The sequence below is a fragment of the Calonectris borealis genome, chromosome 1 (assembly GCF_964195595.1).
Source record: "Calonectris borealis chromosome 1, bCalBor7.hap1.2, whole genome shotgun sequence".
Lineage (NCBI taxonomy): Eukaryota > Metazoa > Chordata > Aves > Procellariiformes > Procellariidae > Calonectris > Calonectris borealis.
The window spans coordinates 88699236-88718936 of NC_134312.1; the positions used below are offsets into that span (position 1 = coordinate 88699236).

Consider the following 19701-nt stretch of genomic DNA (forward strand, 5'->3'; position numbering starts at 1 on the left):
TCCCGGCCTTCTTGATTGGCCTCGAGGGCTCAACCCGTGCGCTCGGATTGGCTGCTCTGGGCCGCGCGTGTGAGCAGCAGGGTGCGCTGCGCGGGAGGGGGATTGGAGTGGAGGCAGCGGCAGAGCGCTGACACGGGGTGTCCGCTCGGAGGATGGTCCCCGCGGTGGGGCTGCCGCTGCTGAGCCCGCCCAGCCCCCCGGTGAGTGCCGGGCGCTGCCGCGGGGGTGGGCCCGCCGCCTGCGCTCAGAGCGGAGCCTGGTGTGCGGGAGGAGAAGGAGGGGCGGGACGGGGAGCGGCCGCGGCGCGGCAGCGGTGCCGGGGCTGAGGGGGCGCGAGCCGGGGCTGCCGGTGGCCGCGGCCCGCCCCTCCCTCCCCCCGTCCCCCGCGGCGACCGTTGCCGTGAGGAAGCGGTTGGCAAAGGGCGCGCGGGGCTTCGGCCCTGTCGCCGTGGCGACGGCGGAGCCGCGGGCCCTCCCCACACACACACACACACCTCCGGGAGCCGCCTCGGGCCTCCTCGCCCGCCGATCGGGGCGCGGCGGGGGGAGGACGGGGCGCCGGGTTGGGCCGGGGGTCGCTCTCCGCCCTTCTCGCCCCGGGACGTCGGTGGCGACACCGCCGTGGGGGCGGCCGGCGCCCCTTTGTTTGCCTGCGCCGGTCGGTGTGCCCAGGTGCGCCCGGCCCGGCCTGCCCGCGGAGGCCTCGGGCACGGCTGGGGTAGGGACTGCGGAGCCGGAACAGGCCGGGGCGGTGCAGCCCCCCGCGGGGACGCGGCTGGAGAGTGCGGGCGGTCCTTTGTGGTGCGGCTGCTTGCTGCCCCGCGGGTGCTCCTGCAGGCACCGTGGCGGCGATGGTGGCGGCCCGGCTTTTGCTCCAGAGAAGTTTTGTTGCTTCGGTTATGAGGGTTGGCCACCTCCCTGCCCGCGTGGGTAAGGTCTCGAAGTGCTGGTGCGTGTAATTGGGGAAAGCGTGAAGACGAAGGCACCCGGGTTTTGGAGATTGGGGTGTTTTTATCATTTTGAAGTCTTGATGCCTGAGACTATTGACCATAAATCGCTGTCCAGAAAGTTAACTTCAGAGAGAGCAAAACGTGGGCACTGTTTCTCAACTGTAACATCTTTTCAATGTAGTCCAGGATAGAGAATGTGCTCTTGTTGTGTGACATCTCAACCTGGAAGTTTGTCAGCTTCAGAGTACGGTGTAAAAGTCCAGCTTTTTTATTTCGAATGCAGTCCCTGGAAACTAACTTTTCCTGTTGGGTGTGTTTTCACTTTTGTCTCCAAAGAAAAGCAAGCTGATGGATGCACTCTGTCTATTCCTTCTGCTAGTAATTTTAGCTCTCTGGCCAATTTCAATCAAATTTGCCAGTGACAGAGGTCTTAAAGAGATTGAATTTTTTAGTTTCATGGAAATCAACGTTTGACAAATGCAGAAGATCACAATTACTGCTCACACTAAGGGCAGGGCACCTAGAATCCAGCTCCTGTGACAGACAGCACATGTGAACTGAGTCCATCAGCATACACGTGGCTGATTACAGCCATAGCACACAATGCCATTTGTCCAGAGAAGTTTGTAGGGAAAAGGTGGAAGTCAGGAGAAGAAGAAGGGAATAGTGATGTGTTGGGTTACTGGCCATAAGTACACAGAAAATCACACATCTTTATTTTTGCTTTTCACATAATAGCTTGGCCTTCTATTAGACTTCACCCAGACATATGATTATTGAATACTTTTAGCAAAGATAACTTAATGATTGCACCATTAAGCATTCAGAAGTCAGGAAATGTAATAGCTTGTTTTGGAAGCATGGTTTTAGCTTTGCTTTTTCATATACAATGCATTGGGACAATGTTATTTATGTGACTACCTTAGATAGCACTGTAACAAACTGCGGAGTATTGTTTGTCACTCATGAATTGTGTGCAGTAATCAGACAAATAGGAAGGAAGAAACTTCCTATGGGGAAATGGTTATTATTACAAGGATGTAGAATTTTTAATTTTGACTTTCAATTAGTGCCATAATAATGTTTCATAGGTACATTTTGGGGTGAAATAGATTTGACAGCAGGAAGTAAGCTTAGAGGATGCTCATGTTTTGAGCATGGTTTTAAGATGCATGTATTCAAAATAACATATCAGGTATGTGAAGCAGTATGAGAACAGTTGCAAACTTTGAAGTATTTGGATATTAGTTATTCCCTTAGAGAATTAACTTATTCCCTTAGGTTATAGATACGTGGGAAGATTTAAATAAAGTAGATGAAAAATGGTGGTGGATCCTGGAGGAGTCTGACAGCTGCAAAGAGATAATTAGGATGTAAGTGCTTGATAGTGACTTTGCTGCTTTGATTCCTGGTTTTCCAAGTAGTGTTCCCAGGAGCTGACCCAGGGACAGACTGACATGACTGTCACTCAAGTGGCGCTGTGGTGTGTGCCTGGCAGGTGCCTGCTGTGTGCATCGCAGGCTCTACGTTTGTAGCTGAAGTTTAGTTGTAGTCTGAAATTCCAAAGACATCTTATGAACAAGGCAGCAAAAATTCAGTGAACGTGGTCTGCTGACACCGCTGGCCGAGCTACTCCAGCTGCTTTTCACCTTGTCTCTTCTTGGGTGAATGTAGAGGATGCTTCTGATTTTTTTTAAAGGGAGGAATTAAAGAGCTACTTTTATGTGGGTTGTTTTGGTGGTGGTGGTGGTGGTCCCCCCCCCCGTATGCTGAAATCCTAAGAACACCTTCGGCTTCCAGATATTGAAGTATAACGAATTAGGCAACAAAGAGATTTGAAATAGTGCATTCCAAATATTCAAGCATGCTTTTAATTTGCAAAGTGCATTGGCACTTTGGTGACATTGTAACCAATCATACCCAGCTTGGATGTGAATTAATAAAATGTCTGGGTTGAAGTTGGACACTGTACAGGGTAGGAGAAAGAAATAAATACATAGGAAGTCAAGGGCTGGGACATGCTGGATTTGACAAGGACCATTCTGTTGTTTAGTTTTTGAACAGTAGCACTTGTGTTTTTGTAATAAGTGTTTGGACCCAAGATGGTCTTAAAAATAACTTTGTAAATGACACGTGACTGGGGGGAGGTATAAGTAGTGTAGCATTTGATATGAAGGAATTCTCAACGAATCATAGTTGTTTGCATCGTAAAAACTTGTAAAAAATATCATGAAGTCTATGCCACTTTGAAGGATAGTGAGTAAGTATCACAGCACAGTGTTTCTGCTGAGACAATTTTCAATTAAATAACAATATTGAACATTGTCCCTGATTATCAAAACGCCAGTGGAGATGTGTGCCTAGCTGTGTGTACAAGCCAGGTGTTTAAAGGAAAATGGATATGTAAAACGTGTGCGTGCATAGCATCTGACAGCTTTAATGTTCCTAATCATTTTGTAATGGGTCTAGTTATAATTCTCAGACTTCTGAGGAAGCATTATACTTGTCGCCAGCCTGAAGGACTGCTCACCCTTAGTATTGCCAGTCACTTTATAACCTAGTTCCTGTGCTGGCATTCTTCATCTCTGTGATGTTTGTGACTCCTTTATTCAAGTTAAGTCCCTCAGGAACACGTTTTCCTATTCTGAAGGGTATCAATCATAACGTAAGGTGTGTGTTCTGGAAAGTCGAGTGAAAACATCTCAGATTGAATGGTTGAGCGGTAGGGCTTCCTTTGTTTCAGATTGCAGTAAAACATGTAAAGGTCACAACTCCCCGTTGTGAAACGTTGCGCAGTGCCCAGTTTATATAATGCTAACCTAACTTGCTGGTTAAAATACAATTCCAGCTTCTATATGTGCATATCATGTGTCCAAAGAGTACTTTGGTTTGGCCTTGCAAGTGCAGCCCTGTTGTCGTGCTGTGAGTAAGCACAAAAGTGATTCTGCTGTGTGCACAGGATTGACAAATTGTGTGTAAACTAAGTTTGTTTCCTGTATGAAAAGCTATGGCATTAGTCTTTTAAGGTGAATGAGTTACTTTTGCAACCATGACATATGATAGCAATCTTTTACATCAGCCACACTGTGCGCCATTGTGATTCAGATAAGAAGAAAGTAGCAGACTGTTAAAAATCTTTCATGCTTCCTGTTAACAAGTGCCTTTCTCACCCAGTTACCTGAACTTCTGTCGGGTTAATTGACCGAGATGAAGGCCATGAAATGAGATCAATGCCATCTAAAAGCACATCTCAATCATGCCAGTACTCTGATACCAAAATGAGTTCTTTGTGGTTCATCTCTAGGGAGGCTGGAATGATTAGAGTATGGATCTATTAACTTTTAGGTCTAAACACAGGTTTCTCAGATCTTGTGATCTGGAAGTCGTTGGTGTGGTGGGCAGTGCCATGAGAAGATTATTCGAAACATTGTCCTTTAGGCTGCTGACACTATTAAAAGCAGTGTAAAGGTATTATGGGAAGAGGAGAGCTTAACTTTAAAAAGTTTTGTTTCTTCTTCAAGTAACTGAAGTTTAAAGTGAAAATAACGTTGTCCATTTGGGGTGTTTGTCTGCATCTGTAGGCTGTAATGAGTGGTTGGCTTAAGGGACATTTAATTCATGCCAGCCTTCAACCTTTGAAGTTGGACTCTGGTTTGCTTTCATGCATCAGTGAAGTTGTTAGCTAGAAATTGAATGCAAATCTTGGATGGGCTGGAAATTGCCTTTTGCTTCGTACTACAGCTCTTCTTACTCATTTACTACAGTAATAAAATGGTGCTAGCCCAACACCGAGCAACTCCAAATCAGCAACAAGAGAAGGAACACCATTTCATTTTTTCACTATTGGAGGATCCATAATATTCAGAGATGCTCTTTAAATATTATGTATCTATAGTTTAAATGCTTGATTCTTCTACGCAAGTCTCTTGCTTGTTGTAAATTCTGAGACTTCCTGTGTAATTGGAGAAGTTTAACTAGTTTTGGCATCGTTGTGGGTCATAGTTCCACAAACATTAAGCCAGTGCTGCCACCGCGAGAAGCACGTTTGTACCAACATAAGCAGTTTCAGTGTACTTGTTTGGGGGTGGGGGGTGTCTTTGTGATCCTTTTGCAGAGTAAATTTTAAGTTGAAGTAATGTTCTCGTCTGGCTTCCTGTGTGAGTGAAGTGGGGGAGAGGCTACATCTCTCAGCATTATTTTGGAGTAGCTAGGACAGTAGGGAAGGGTAACCATCTTACAGATTTTCCTATTATTGCTATAAGGGCAATTTGTTAACTAAGGACAGTTAGGTAGCTAGTTTAGCATATGCTGCAGTGTAACTCATTGACTCTGTTAGCATTCAGATTTGATAAAATAATTAATACAAGCAAAAAATTTTATTTTGCAGTGCATCAGGTTTCAACTGTTAGTTGCCTTTCAGAACTCTGTATAGCTTACATTTCAATGTAAGGAGAGCTAGGTTGAATGGCGGGGCCCAGAGGGTGGTGATCAGTGGCACAAAGTCTAGTTGGAGGCCAGGAACTAGTGGTGTACCCCAGCGGTCAATTCTGGGTCCAGTCCTGTTTAACATCTTCATTAATGGTTGGGATGATGGGATAGAGTGGGCCGTCAGCAAGTTTGCTGATCACACCAAACTGGGAGGAGTGGCTGATACGCCAGAGGGTCTTGCTGCCATCCAGAGGGACCTCGACAAGCTGGAGAAATGGGCTAACAGGAACCCTGTGAAATTCAACAAGGGCAAGGGCAGAGTCCTCCACCTGGGGAAGAAGAACTCAATGCACCAATATATGCTGGGGGCCACCCAGCTGAAAAGCAGCTTTGCAGAAAAGGACCTGAGGGTCCTGGTGGACACAAAGTTGAACCAACAATGTGCCCTTGTGGCAAAGGTGGTGAATGGTATCCTGGGCTGCATTAGGCAAAGTATTGCCAGCAGGTCAAGGCGGGTGATCCTTCACTGTACTCAGCACTGGTGAGGCCGCACCTGGAGTCCTGTGGTCAGTTCTGGGTTTTTCAGTGCAAGAGAGACATGAACATACTGTAGAGTGTCCAATGAAGGGAGGTGCAAAGAGGACGGAGCTAGGCTCTTTTCGGTGGTACCCAGTGACAGGACCAGAGGCAACGGGCACAAACTGGAATGCAGGAGGCTCCACCTGAACATCAGGAAACGCTTTCTTACTGTGAGGGAGACCAAGCACTGGAGCAGGTTGCGCAGGGAGGTTGTGAGGTCTCCATCCTTGGAGATATTCAAAAGCCATCTGGATATGGTCTTGGCCAACTGGCTGTAGGTGGCCCGGCTTGAGCAGGGGGAGGTTGGACCAGGTGACCTCCAGAGGTCCCTTCCAACGTCAACTGTTCTGTGATTCTGTAATACCCTAACCTACTTCAGAACCTAAGAAACTCTCAGAAGAGTGCATAAAACTAAAAAAGTCAATATTTATATGCCTACATGACCATTACAGTTACAACTGCAGCAGTTACCATTTGTATCCAAACTATAAAAAAACTGTGATAATTTCTATTTGGTATAGTATTTCCCTGCATTCAGTCAGCATGCATGTGCTCTGTACTTCTCAGTTGCAATTTCCTTGCTCTGCGATACTAGCTGGGGATGCAGCTCTGCCTCTGAGCCTTGAACCAATGGTGCCCATAACACTTGCACGCCCTTTCTTCTGTCTTGCTCTCCATGGCTCAAGTTCAAAACTTCTGTTGGAGGCAGCTGTTGGGTACTTAGCTGGTGTCTGTGTTCATTTAAATGGAAGTGGGGGAGAGTTGAGGGCTTCTTGGGTTTGTTTTTGTTTAAGGCTGTGACCAAAAGTGATGCTCGCTCTCAACAGCTGATGATTTGGATTATCAAGTATAGCCTTTATCGGAAGCAGTGGTGTCTGTCGAGGTCATGTTTTATACTTGCTGTAGTTGGCAAGTTATAGAGAGTCCCACCTGTAAATTGTCTCAAGAGGCTTTACAGTCCGTCTTACTCACTGTGTCTGTGGTTTTTCTGTTTTATTCTGGGCAGGGATGGGAAGACCCTGTGTTTCTTAGCTTGGAAAAATTAACTGTTTGAGCTGTCCCTTGCTAAGGAACACAATGGACATCTCCCACTTCTAGTTTCACTTTAAGGTATTTTTGCCAAGCCAGTCTCAGGTGGCAATAGGAAGGTGATTTCAGACAGTTATAGAAAAAGAAGATGGAGGTAAGGAATTTTAATTTTATGGAATGATTTTCTAATGAAGTAAAACTTGCAGGATCATGATATCAGTCTGTCCCTTCCCTTTATCCGTTCCTTTCAGACTTCTGCAAAGTAGTAAATTGGAAATCTGGTTTTAGTTTCTCCTCCGTTGTCAGTGCTAAATTTCTACAGTAGTCTTATTTGCTTTTTCTAGTGCTTTCAGAACTACTTATTTACCCCTGGATAGCTCATATACAATAATTCTCCTAAGCTAAATAAGTAGTTCCTAAAGTGGTGGAATTAATGAATTCAGGTTTCCTATGGATTTGCACCTAGTGGTTCCATTTTCTGGTGTCTAGCATACATTGATCTTGCTTCTAAATTTCCTCTTTGAAAGTGTTAAGGAAGCATGCCTGCTTTCCCTGGTCGCCTGGGCTCAGATATCTGTAGTTTGGACCTCTCTGTTAAATCTAATTGAAATAGTTTGCAGCTTAAATAATACACCCTGCCAGTATTATTCAAAACTGTCAAACATCCAGATCACAAGATGAGTCCTTTATTCCTGGAACTGAAGCAATTGCCCAGAGGACCCACTTTATATAGAAAAAACTCTGAAGAGCAAAGGTGCAAAATAGCATTGAAGTTGTGAAGGAGAATCAGCCCTGTTCCATCCGCTAAAACCTTTTGTGAGGAGCCTGAAATGAAATGTATGTTGCAAAGTTGTGGGGGTTTTGTTTGGTTTTGCTGGGTTTGGGGGCAGAGTGTGTGTGTGTTTGGTTTTTAAAGCTCATTACAGCTGATAATAGTGAAAGCACCACTTCTGGAATAACGTGCTGGCCTTTTCTGAAGGATGTGGCAATACGCTGTCTGGACAGGTGCTTTGGAAGTGCTTTCGTACAGTTGCCAGTTTCCACGATTCTGGAAGTTGAAGGGAAGTTTCATTAACTAATTCTTGTAAAGTCAACGTACTTAGAAATTATGGGTCTTAACAGCGGAGTTGGGGAGTAAGTTTGATCAGCTTATGCATTAAAACTGAAATACTATTTTATGGTACCTTCCACCTTGGCCATTTTTGCCGTTAGCCCCATTAAGATTCATAGGGAAATCCTTTACTCTGCAAGGTCAGTGTTGGTAACCAAATCTCAGGATGGATCTCTTCTGTATGTTGTAAAGGAGCTTTGTAGTGAAGACCCATACAATATTGCCTTCTGTATCATGAACCCTTGACAACTTCTTAGTTTGTGTCAGATTTCTCAAACCCCAAGCCTGTAAAATATTCAAGAACTTGACTTGAAGTATAATCCTTTGTATTTAATGACTTACATCTGAAAAGACGAATTAAAAACATAAACTCATAAACTCTCCGGATGCCCTGCACATTTCAGTTCTAAGATATTTTGCACTGCCTGTTAGTTAGGGTCCTCAGGAAAGAGCAGCAAGTCAGTTTAGCATGTGTCTGTGTATCTGGCGTAGCTATCAGAGAATCACTTGATACCTCCTCAAGACCTTATGCAGTTTTATAAACAGACTATGTGAGGATCCTTTGTAGTTGCGGAACAAAAAAGAGCTCAGATTAAAACCAAAAAATGAAGCAGAGAATAGTATTCTGGCTATATCATTGTGGCCAAAATGAAAGTTTTTATGTTTTGATTTTAAATTGGTTATCAAGCCCTGTGACGAAGTACTGTTCTTTGAATACAGATTTCATTTAGAGATAAGGTCACATCAGAAAGCAGAATTAGACTGGTTCTTGCTGAAGCTGTAGCTTCTACATTTGTCCAGTTGGTCTTTGGTATTTCAAATACAGCTTTCATATGTGCATGGCTTCCTCATTTATAAAGAATCATCTTGGTCCCAGTATTCAGAGACCATGATGACTTACATGTTACAGCTTTTTTCAGGAAAAAGAAATTATTTGTTCTCAGCAATGTGCTGCCAGCAAAGTTTAGTTCACCAACAGATGCTCTTGCTCCGGAGTGGGAGCGGACTCAGCCTCAGCCACGGTACAGGCAATCTTTGTTGTCTAATGCAGGTAACCTAACCCACACAGAGGTGATGACCTGTTATAGGAGGAAGTTATCTGCAATCCACTTTGTATCCACTTAGCTTTCACCATCAGAGCAGACTTTTTGACTCCGTTATCAAGCATAGCATAATTAGACATCTGTCTTCTATTTGAAAATAATTTTCTATGTTGAAGTGTACTGCGGATCACTGGGCATTGAAAACCAGGGAGATGAGCACTGTCTTGCAACTTCGAGACATTCCTCATACTTTCTCACTTCCTTCATGAAATTGTTATGTGGTAACTTGCAAATCTTAACAAAATACATGAAGAACATGGGGCTCATGAGGATTTCCCTGGTCATTGCCTTCTGATTTCCTAAAGAAAAGAGTGACGTTCCCCTTATTTTGATCTAAAGTAGCTGAGGACACTCTTTGGAGTGACAGCTCTGCTCTTTGTGATTTTAGCTTGTGCACTGCTTGTGTAATTACAGCTCTTTACCTCTCAGATGCCTGCTTCCGTATAACAATTCATCCAGACCGCAGGAGATGGTTCTCATAGGCATCTTCCTTTACTAGCACTGTGTGCCACTTCAGTCTGTAGTACCAAGATCATCCACACAATGTGTGAGGGTGGCAGCAGCTCACATCTGGATGCAAAATGTCCAGAGATACTTCTCCTTAAATAGTTTTTGGAACATCATCAGCAAGAGACTTGGTTCAGTAGGCATGATCTCTCTCACTCACTCTCTCTGCCCATCTTCTAAGGTTTAAAACTAAACGAGGCCAAAGACCCGAGGGGCAACAACGGTAGAGCAAGAAGAATAAACATGAGAGGTGGATTTTTAAATGATTAATAGGGAAGTTTCTTCTTTTTCTGAAGTTTCTTAAGCAGATCTGGTCAGGATTTCTCAGACTGACCCTACAACTGTGCTGTCCTGAAACTGCATGTTAGTAAATGGTCACGAGCAATTATGTCTTCAATATTACGAAAATTATAAATGAAAACAAAAATTAATGTAGATATGAGTGTATATCACTTGAGTGAGAACCCTGCTTCTTCCTCCAATGCTGTTATAAAAAAAAGAATGAGGAAGTTTTCTCTCCAGTTCTTATACAGTAGCCTTTCTGAAACATTATTGCTTTAAGTCAGCAGGAGGGTAACAACCAATGTGTTTGAGTTTAGATAATACAAACAAAAGAGGTAAGGAAAAAAATTCTAAAAGCAGTGAAGTTTTTTTCCATCTATTGTAATTTGCAGATGATTTAAAAAAAAAAAAAAAGTGGCTTGTGTAACAAGTTTTAGCTTATTGGCATTGGTTTTCTTTTCTTAACTTTTACAGAAGCTCTGGGAACAGTCTGGTTGCCCTAGGAAACTGTCAGCTGGTTTGCATTGGGAATGTGTATTCTGTGAAAAGTCGATATAGCTCTCTCCTGCCCTTTAATCCCTCGTACATCTTCCTGGGCAAAAGGTGGTGCATGTTGTGACCAGTCTGATGCCAGCTCGTCAGCCAGCGCATACGTGCTACGGAGCTGGTCACAGATCCGAGCAGTATCCAGTCGCTTACCTGCGTCAGCACTGACCTCAGTCCTCCTTCTCTGCTCGGTCTCAGGTTTTTTGTAAACATCTGGGAATTTCATATCTTTGAGAGGTTTCATTTAGGTTGGTCAGTAGGCCCAGCTGTTGTGAGTGGGTGAAGAGACACAGTGCAGTAACAAGAAAACTGTGATTTCTTCAGAAACCAAACTGAAAGATATCAAAGGGATTTTTATTCTTACCAGGAGAAACAGTCCTTTTCAATTTCCTGTACAGTAGTCTTTTAAAAGGTTACTTTTGTAAGCAAAAGTAGTTGGTATGCATAGGTAACAATCACAAAGGTAAGCTTTCAAGTTTCATTTCCTGCAATTATTTTGTTAGGTAAATGCAAAATTAGAATAGAAGTGTTTCAAGGGGGAATGAAGAAAGGCAGTAAATCATGTCTTTTTATCTCAAGGGCACCTTGCTTGTGATTAAAAGCTTGGATTAAGTCCCTGGTTGAAGCTAGCCTGGTTTTAAAACATGCATGGAAGATTGGAAAAGAGAGCTCCAGCAATCACTTGAATGAAGAGGACACAGTCTTGCAGGGAAAAAAAATAGCATTTGAATAGTTACTACCTATGCCTTGGAATTTATGTTAGCTGTAAATCATGGCTAACTACATGAGGTGTACAAAACTAGTAAGAACCGTGAGATTGTAGCAACGTAACAGCATAAGCTTGCTGAAGTATTTTAAGAGGAAGAAAGATTTGGACTGCTGGTAGTTTTGCAAATATGTGTAGCTGCATATTAAAAAGATTCTTTCTGCCTCATACAGAAGAATGGAATAGCTTTACTAATTTGAGGAGGATTGTTTTGTAGAGCCAAAGATAACAGATTGGAAGAATTATTTTCTTTTTAAAATTAATATTAAGTTTGAGAACACTTCCTAAATAAGGAGTGAAAACTTAATGTCAACTAAAATAATCTAAACTAACTTTTTCTTAAAAAGCTAGATCTGCTGAGTGCATATGTTTTGAAGAAAAGGTTTCATAAAATAAGTTGCTGAGTAATACCTGCAAAGATGGGTGGTAGACAAGAAGACACTTCAAAACAATTTGGTTTTGAGTTTTCTACCCTGCTTTTTCGGAACTATAGAGGAGATTAAATTACGTTAAACTTAAATCTCCAGAACACAAAATATCTTTTCATTTCTGGGGATGACATTGCATTTAAATTAAAATCAGTATCTCAGGTTGACATTGTAAGAGCTATAAACTACATAAAGCTTGAGGGAACCTTGGTACTAAATAAATATAAATGTTGAATTGCTTCTCCTTCACCTGGCTAAAGAATTTGGAATTTGCTACGTTCTCTCTGCAGGAGACATTCAGCTGAGTCAAGTGAGCGTATTTCATGAGTGAGCTTAAAATACATTTGCCCCTCAGCTCATAAAGCAAATAGATGTCTTCTGCTTTAGAGGATCAGTGAAGGAATCTCTCTGTGAAGAAGTATTACTTGACATGGAAGAAGTAAAGAGAAACCCATTGTCGAAGCTCTGGTGATACAACAGCTGCGAGGAAGAAATGGAGACAGTATAAACATTATTCCTCAACCCGCAGAAGTCTCCACCTAGGCAGTATTATTTTTTAATTTGCAGAGCCCATATTTTCAGCAGCTCTTAAGAATACCACCTGGTGTTGCAGCTCTAACTGTTTTGAGGTGTATCAAGTAAAATGCAAAGGTTTTTGTCCTTACAGAATAAGAATAGGAAAAAAACAACTTCAGTTCACCACATTTCTTACGGTACAATCTATCAGTAGAAATCCCAGCGTTGTATACAAGTGCTGTTTAACAAACTTAACCACCTCTTTTCAGTTAGAAAATCAGAACTTGGAATAAACTAACTGGTTAATTAGATAATGTGTACAGCCTTGTTTTTTCTTATCAGTCCCACAAAACTGCTTTGAAACTTTTGGAGAAACAGTGGTTGAACGGTAAACTTTGATAAACTTGACTGAAAGTAATTCCACAGTAAAGTGACGTTAGAATAATATTCATTGCATTTCTATGCCCTATCTTCTATATGAAATGGGCTGTAGATCCCAGTAGAAGTGAAGCGTATCGAACACAAAGTTCTTTACGTTTGTGAGGTGTATACACTCAGTGTGGTAGGATCGGGCTTGAAACATGCAGGGAACGGCATCACTTGGAAGAAGCTTATTGACGTTATTTAAAAAAAAAGGTTAGGGGAGGAGGATAGAAATGGGAAGTCTTTCACACGTTGTAATAAAGACTTTCCATTTTCTCAGGATCAAAAAATGATTAGAAGGTGTATTAATAAATTTCAGCATAAACTTCCACTAAGGCCTTGGCTATCTTCCCAATTACTTCGTACAATGTATTACTGAATCATTTAAGGCATCTGCTCAGGAGGAAGAAATAAGACAATTGGAAAATTGCATAGATCATGACTTTGGAAGATATTAGGAATAGGAATTTTGCTGAGGCGGAACGGACCCTGGGCAGAAGCAGCTTGAATATAGGGGTGTGGAGAGCCCGTGTCGGGGGGAGAAGTGGGTGCTCTGACTCAGGGCCGGGGGAAGATGGGGTTGTGGTGTGATCTGGACTGTGTGCAGGTAGAAGCAGGTGGAGTCAGAACAGCTGTGTCTGTTCTGGGGGAGGGTATTTGTGGGTGGGTGCTTTTTTACACCCTTTAGCTTCACACAGTTGTGCTTTATCTGTAGCCTTGCATGGCAGCTGGCCATCTAAATTCACATTGATGCTTTCTATATTAAATACACTGTAATACTCCTTTGGTTCTGAAGCTGTATAAATTTGCAAGATTAGAAAAATATGGTTGCTTGGTGAATATATTAGTCTTTCAAAAATGCTAAGTTCACCAAAAGTAAGACCTCTCTCATGTTTTTGCTCTGATTTTCAGCATACTTGCCATGGTCTAGTAATGCCCAATAACAGATACATCAACTCTGTCCTTACAGACGGTGCAGAAAAGTCAAGAAAGAGGGTACGTGACTGCCACACGATGCAATCCAGCATCTTCCTTTTTCTAAGCGTAATGTTTGTGAGCTTTGCTGTACCAGAACTATGTCCACAGAACTGTGCTCACATCCTTACCTCACTAAACAGAAACAGTACTGTATACACTAATTTAAATGACTCCTTTGCCCCCTTGAATAGCTTTTTTACCTGATACACAAGGTATTGTCTTAATGATGGATATGCGAGAGCGTAGTGTTACTGGCTAGCTGCTCTGATTCTCGTGCCGTTGCTGGTAGCTGTAATGGATATAGATTCTGCTGGGCTGCTTTGGCACAATTGAAAAAACCCCACTGAAATGCGGTGTGCTGACCTCAGTCTCTCCGTCTATGTGTGAACATCTCTCTGGTTGCCAATAGTGTAAAAGATGGCTGGGCTCTAACTAGATTTACTTTTTTTTTTTCAATAATCAGAATCGCACACCTGCTAAACTGTCCCAGCTAACCCCTTCATCATCACCTGATACAATGAATGCAGCTAGAATAAGTGACTAAGTACTACTGACCATCACCAGCTACGCACAGGAGGGATAAGTTACAGATGCCTTGGGTGGGAAGCTGGCTTTCCTGGCTTTCAGAGTTGTGAATTTTCACTAATTTGGAGGCCTGAGATACCAACTGGACTAGTCTTACTACATATAAACAAAAATAAAATTGTTAGTGAATTAAGCTAAATGGATTTAAAGGAGAAGAAATCTGGTTTTAAGATGAAGTAACACAAGGTAGTTTATAAGAGAGCGAATGGAAGTGCTGAAATCCCACCACTGCTTTCTCCCACAGTAAAAGACTCTGTTCAAAGTCTGTCAGGTTTTTTCATAATTTATACAGAGCATGGTCAGTGAGAATGGAGAAATATAAATAGAAAGTGATGCGTTCCAATGATGGACTAGGGAAGTCTGTGGTGATTGTGTTTCAATTAGGCTGTATGTAACGCCCAGTGGAGCGGTGTAATGCTGTAACTCGTCTTGGAGGGGACTGTGTCTAATTTTGTGATGGTGTGAACACTGTTATGTAGGTGGAGGAGTTGAATTAGGTTCCTGAAAACTTCAGGCACTTTGAGTTCCCCAAGCTGGATCTATTCGCAGGATATCGCCTATTTGCTTTACTTCGTCATTTGCCAACATTTCCCGTGTCTTCACAGGAATAGAGAAAGTACTTAAAGAAGGGGTAGAGTGGTAAACAGCATCAGCCTTAATGTTTCTCCTCAGTTAATCTTTACTGAACAAGAGCACTACATACAATTAACCTTTTAGAGTATAAAGACTGGAAAACAGCATCTGAATTCTGTTCTGGTACAATACAGATTATTTCTGTTAACTTTACACACACATACACATACACACAGGTGTGTGCACAGAGCCCTTTCCGAAGTGTATGGTTCAGTGCTTTGGGACCTCTATAGATGGCTGGGTTTCTCGTTCGTAAGGATTTTGTCTGTTTGTTTTTGATGTCATTGTTAGTAATGGTAGGCTCGGTTTACATTAAGAACCACTTGGTGTTGAAAGTTATATTAAAAACCACCCCCACTTCCTTACAGTATAAACAAACAAACAAAAAAATACCCTAAAGATACGAAGCCTGTTAAAAGAAGCCGATGAGCTTTCCAGGAGGAGCCAGGGAGAGGTGAAGCCACGAGGAGTCTGAGGGCCCATGGGAAGAGTTGCAAGAACAGGTTGGTTGATGAGGGAACGAGCAGAAGCATGAAACTAAATACAGAGCTCAGCCTTATCAAAAAACAGATTTTTATTTTTTCCTGTTGTCATCTACAGTATACTTCATGTTACTTGCTCTCTAAAACTCATTCCTCTGGTAGATACATGTTCGACCATCATTGACTTAATCTCATCTTTTGTTCATTTTTTTCATAATGTTTTTGTTTGTCTAAATACAGGCTAGCGATGTGTTCAAGCTGAGGACAAGTTAGGTGCAACTTATTAGGCTGTTATGTGTAACTTTATTTCATAACTTTGCTTTTAACTGAATTTTATGTATCTGAGAACATAGGGTGTAATTTTTGGCCATTTTAAGCTGTACATTAATTCAATAGCAAGTAAGTTTTGTAATTTGCTACATTAATAGCACTCTAATTTTTTATTTAATAAAATATCCTCATTGTAGCTGGTATTTTGCTTAGCATTTATGCATTATTTAGAACTGGGAATTGAATGCCTATTCAATTAGGAAGGGCTGATGAAAGAGAGTTCAACTCTACCTCCTCCCATTCAAAAAACAATCGTATACTCTAATTTTCCTTCTTGCTTCCTTAAAGTAGTTGGGATTATAATTGGGTTTATATTTATTTAAAGTAGTTGAGGAAACAGAAACCAGTTCATCATAGACGGCGGGGGTTCACAAAGCACCCCGATAGGAATGTTCTTTATTTTTAATGCTGTACATCAAGATGATGGACTTGTACGTACATTGTAGTGTGGCCCTGTCCTTGTGATCAAAGGCAAAATGATGTAACAAATGTCATGTGCTAAGAATTCAGAAGAGTGCAGGAGTTGTTAATTCCTTCCACAATTTTCTTCAGGCTCTCTTCTCCGAAACCATGCCAGAGATGACAGAGAATGAGACACCTACTAAGAAGCAACATCGGTGAGTTTCTGTGGGAGAATGACTATTTTGTAGTTCTGTAGTCTGCGGTCATGTGGCAGTTATGAAGTTTCTAGCTAAAAGTTTGGCAGTGAGGTTATTGACAAGAAGTTCTGAGGGTTGACCAGGGTTGATCCAAAAGTTTCGGAACTATGGCTCTTCTCCTATCTATGCCAAATTATTTGTCGAAGACGTCTACCTGGGCCACGTAGGCAATGGAGATTCTTTGATTATTACACTGACTACTCCAGTGTGTATTAAACTGTGTCGCCACCTCGGTTAGAGTGCAGGCTGTATTATTGCGGAGACTCCTGGTAGATACTGGGGGATCACTATTCTCATTTTGACAGAGTAATTTAGATCTCTTCCTCAACTCCCAGTAGAATCTGGATCTTACGTCTCAAATCTCTGCTGGAACTCCAAATACATCTTGAAGTTTACAGCAACACTATGACCAAAATCTGTAACAAAGTGACTCGAAGCTCATTACAACTTTTCCCGGTTTTCATTCCTTTGTAGTAGCATGTTGATCTAATACCTGATTGGTAGGGGAATCCTTCAGTCCCTAGTTAAATACAGCATTCATCTTATGTTAGGTGCCCATGTAGGACATGATTTATGATAAGAAAAGCTCAGAGAGAACATTGATTTGTCCTACAGAAATTTTTTCAGTCTTCACGGATTTTGTGACTCTTTCTTACCCCACTAATAGAGTATTTTGGATTCTGTATTGGTAATGGAATCAAAGGGCAGCTAGGTCTCTCCAGCTCTTATATTCTCATGCATATTTAGGATATATGATCAATTCTGACTGGCAGATGATTGTTTTGGATATAAGTGGGAGAACTGTAGTTTACTGTAAAATAAGAAACCATTTTAAATGATTGTTTCTGTTCTGGTGGCACAAGTTTTCAATAAACAGAAGATTCATCACTTGAATAGTTGTAGAACAGATGTGCAGGCTGGCACACTGGCATTTATTTGACTTGAAGATGTTCACCTTTAGGCATTATTTCTTAGCAAATGTCTCCAGGTCTGACCATCTGCAGTAACATTACTGTCTTGTAATCATTGTCTGAGTTACTCTAGATGCACACTACTTTTGGTGAGTTACCAGAAATAAACATATATCAACTCAAAGCGTAAAGGATACATGCCCCGTAGTAATCACACGTGTCACCCATGTGTATCTTGCATTCTCACTTCAGATTCCTTATTACATCTGGACCGTGCTGTAACAGTGGAAAAGGAGAGCAGAAGATGCTACTCTGCTTTTTGCATGCTCTAGCCAAATGTCTAGACTGAGAGTGCGCTGCTGGACAGAAATCTTTTGAAAGATCTTTTTTTTTTCCTGGAATATTTCTTTTTCCAGAAAACATGTGCTTTGCTTTGCTATACTTCCTGAAAGCATTTGGCTTACTGCATGTATACAGTACATCTGATTTATATATGTAGAGTACACATTTGGGATTTATTGAGTTCCAGCAAAGCAATTTGAGGCATTGCACAATGATTCTGACCTGGTTGCCATCAGTCCAGAAATCCCGGGTCAACATCTGAAAACAAAGACAACCCTCACGTTCCCGAATTATACCTAGACAGAATTTTGAGGCAGTAAAGAAGAACAACTGCAGAGGAATGGTAATTCTGGTTTCTCCCACAAAGGAATCATGTTTGATACCAGAAGGTATGATGTTTGAAGGTAATATGTCTGGAAGAATCCATTTGCATGGTAACATTTGCTCCTGTTTCATTGATCAAGTGAATGTAAAAGCAACGTTTCAAACAAATACTTAACTACCTTGTTACTCAGAAACAGAACTAATTTTTTTAATATTTGGCTTTATTGAACACTGGATAGTGTAATAGTTATCGCTGAACAGAAACATAAAAATCCAGCTCTGCGCTATAAATATGTAACAATAATCAAATGAAGTATTACACTGTACCTTGTATACTGAAATTGATTTAAGTCTGAACACGAATGAATTTTTGTAGAAACTATTTAATACCAATGTCTAAGACCAGACCTTGCCAGTGTGACTTCTACTACATTCTTGTTCACAGAGCAGATACAGTATTTAGTATTTTTAGCTCTAATGGAAATAATAAGAGAAATATTTCTTTGTATGCAGATTTTTTCCCTTCTGTTTCACATCATTGTTTTCCCCTTATGTTTTACAGAAAGAAAAACCGGGAGACACATAATGCAGGTAGGAACATTATGCTTTGTTTTTTGGTCTGGAAATAAGCACAGATGCTTTGAACATACTTTGCATGGAGAAGGTTCCTCTGTAGGAGTTTACTACACTTAAAAAAACCCAACCTACTCAACATCTTTCTGTGTCCTTGCGTAGAATATCTGTGCAGAAGGGCTTCTTGATTGGTCTCTAGTTTGCTTTTCCACAGTACCAGATTACAGTAGCACGCCCAAGTATGAAAGTAGGACCATGCCCCTGGCTTTCCAATGCCAGTAAACTAAGAAGTAAACAATTTCAGTTGTGTTCAATTCTAAAGGACAATAAATGCACAGGCATTCACACACAAATAATACCCACCTGTCTTAAAACAGAGACAGAGATCTGAGCCGAGAACTCTAGAGGTTCCCTGGATTAGAAGTACTCCTGTAGCCTGTCCCTGAGGCACAGGATGTTGGCATCCTAGAAATTCTGTGCGAATACTGGCTGTATGTTGCAGGAGTCACATCCCTCGGGCAGCGACTAGTCAGTGTCTAGCTCCAATGGCATCTTCTACAAGTAGCAGCAGAAAGATGGACTGGGGAAGAGTCTGAGAGGTTTTGGCCTGGTTTATTCTAAGAAACTGATTCCAGTTCTTCTTTTATTAAACAGCACTATCGTGTGGTCTTAACAAACTCAACTGGAAAAACCACTGAGTAGCTTCCATGTGAAGGCTGTGGAATATAGTGCTTGTCGGGCTGTGCCCAGGCTGTGGCCAATTTCTTAAGGATTAAGAAGTATCAGGAAACCGTCTTATCAAGTTTACTTCTAAGATTGCCGACCTCATTCTAATTCTCAGTTCCTGTTTTACTTGCTGATAGCTTTCCAAAGTCTTCATCTATTGGGCTGAACTCTGCAAGATGTGGGGACCAGCTCCCTCCAACCCTGTAGCTTGCTTAGTCATTAATATCTGGACAAGCTGAGTAGAGCGTGGAAAATATTATCAAAACAAAGGAATAGCACTTCACAACCACTGTGATATCTGTATGTATTAGTAAGGTATATAAAAATTTAAGTCCCAAGGATCACGTGTTTTAATGTTTATACGGCTGGTCTGATTTATATGGTAAGTTTCTTGCAGAAGAGACTTTGTCTTGCTGTGTTTAGTGTATTTAGGCCTGTCTCTGTCAACACCGCCAGCCTGTACTGAAATACAAAAAATAATTTAGTAGTT

At 41.7% G+C, this 19701-nt stretch overlaps 1 protein-coding gene across 14 annotated transcripts in view; it reads left to right on the forward strand.

Moving 5' to 3' along the window:
* Positions 1-70: 70 nt before the first annotated feature.
* Positions 71-19701, forward strand: part of USF3 (upstream transcription factor family member 3) — a 36886-nt gene continuing 17255 nt past the window's right edge. For 9 of the 14 annotated variants that reach the window (XR_012676218.1, XR_012676214.1, XR_012676217.1 and 6 more), the window contains exons 1-3: positions 71-200; positions 16229-16293; positions 18475-18503. Coding sequence is in view for 5 of the 14 variants with exons in the window: in XM_075166069.1 (XP_075022170.1) it covers positions 153-200; positions 16229-16293; positions 18475-18503 (142 nt within the window). In the remaining 9 variants the exon portion in view is untranslated. Of the gene's footprint in view, positions 201-13580; positions 13665-14109; positions 14183-15241; positions 15368-16228; positions 16294-17723; positions 17978-18474; positions 18504-19701 lie in introns of those variants that run through there. The other 5 variants (XM_075166106.1, XM_075166114.1, XM_075166100.1 and 2 more) reach the window with 5 other exon arrangements.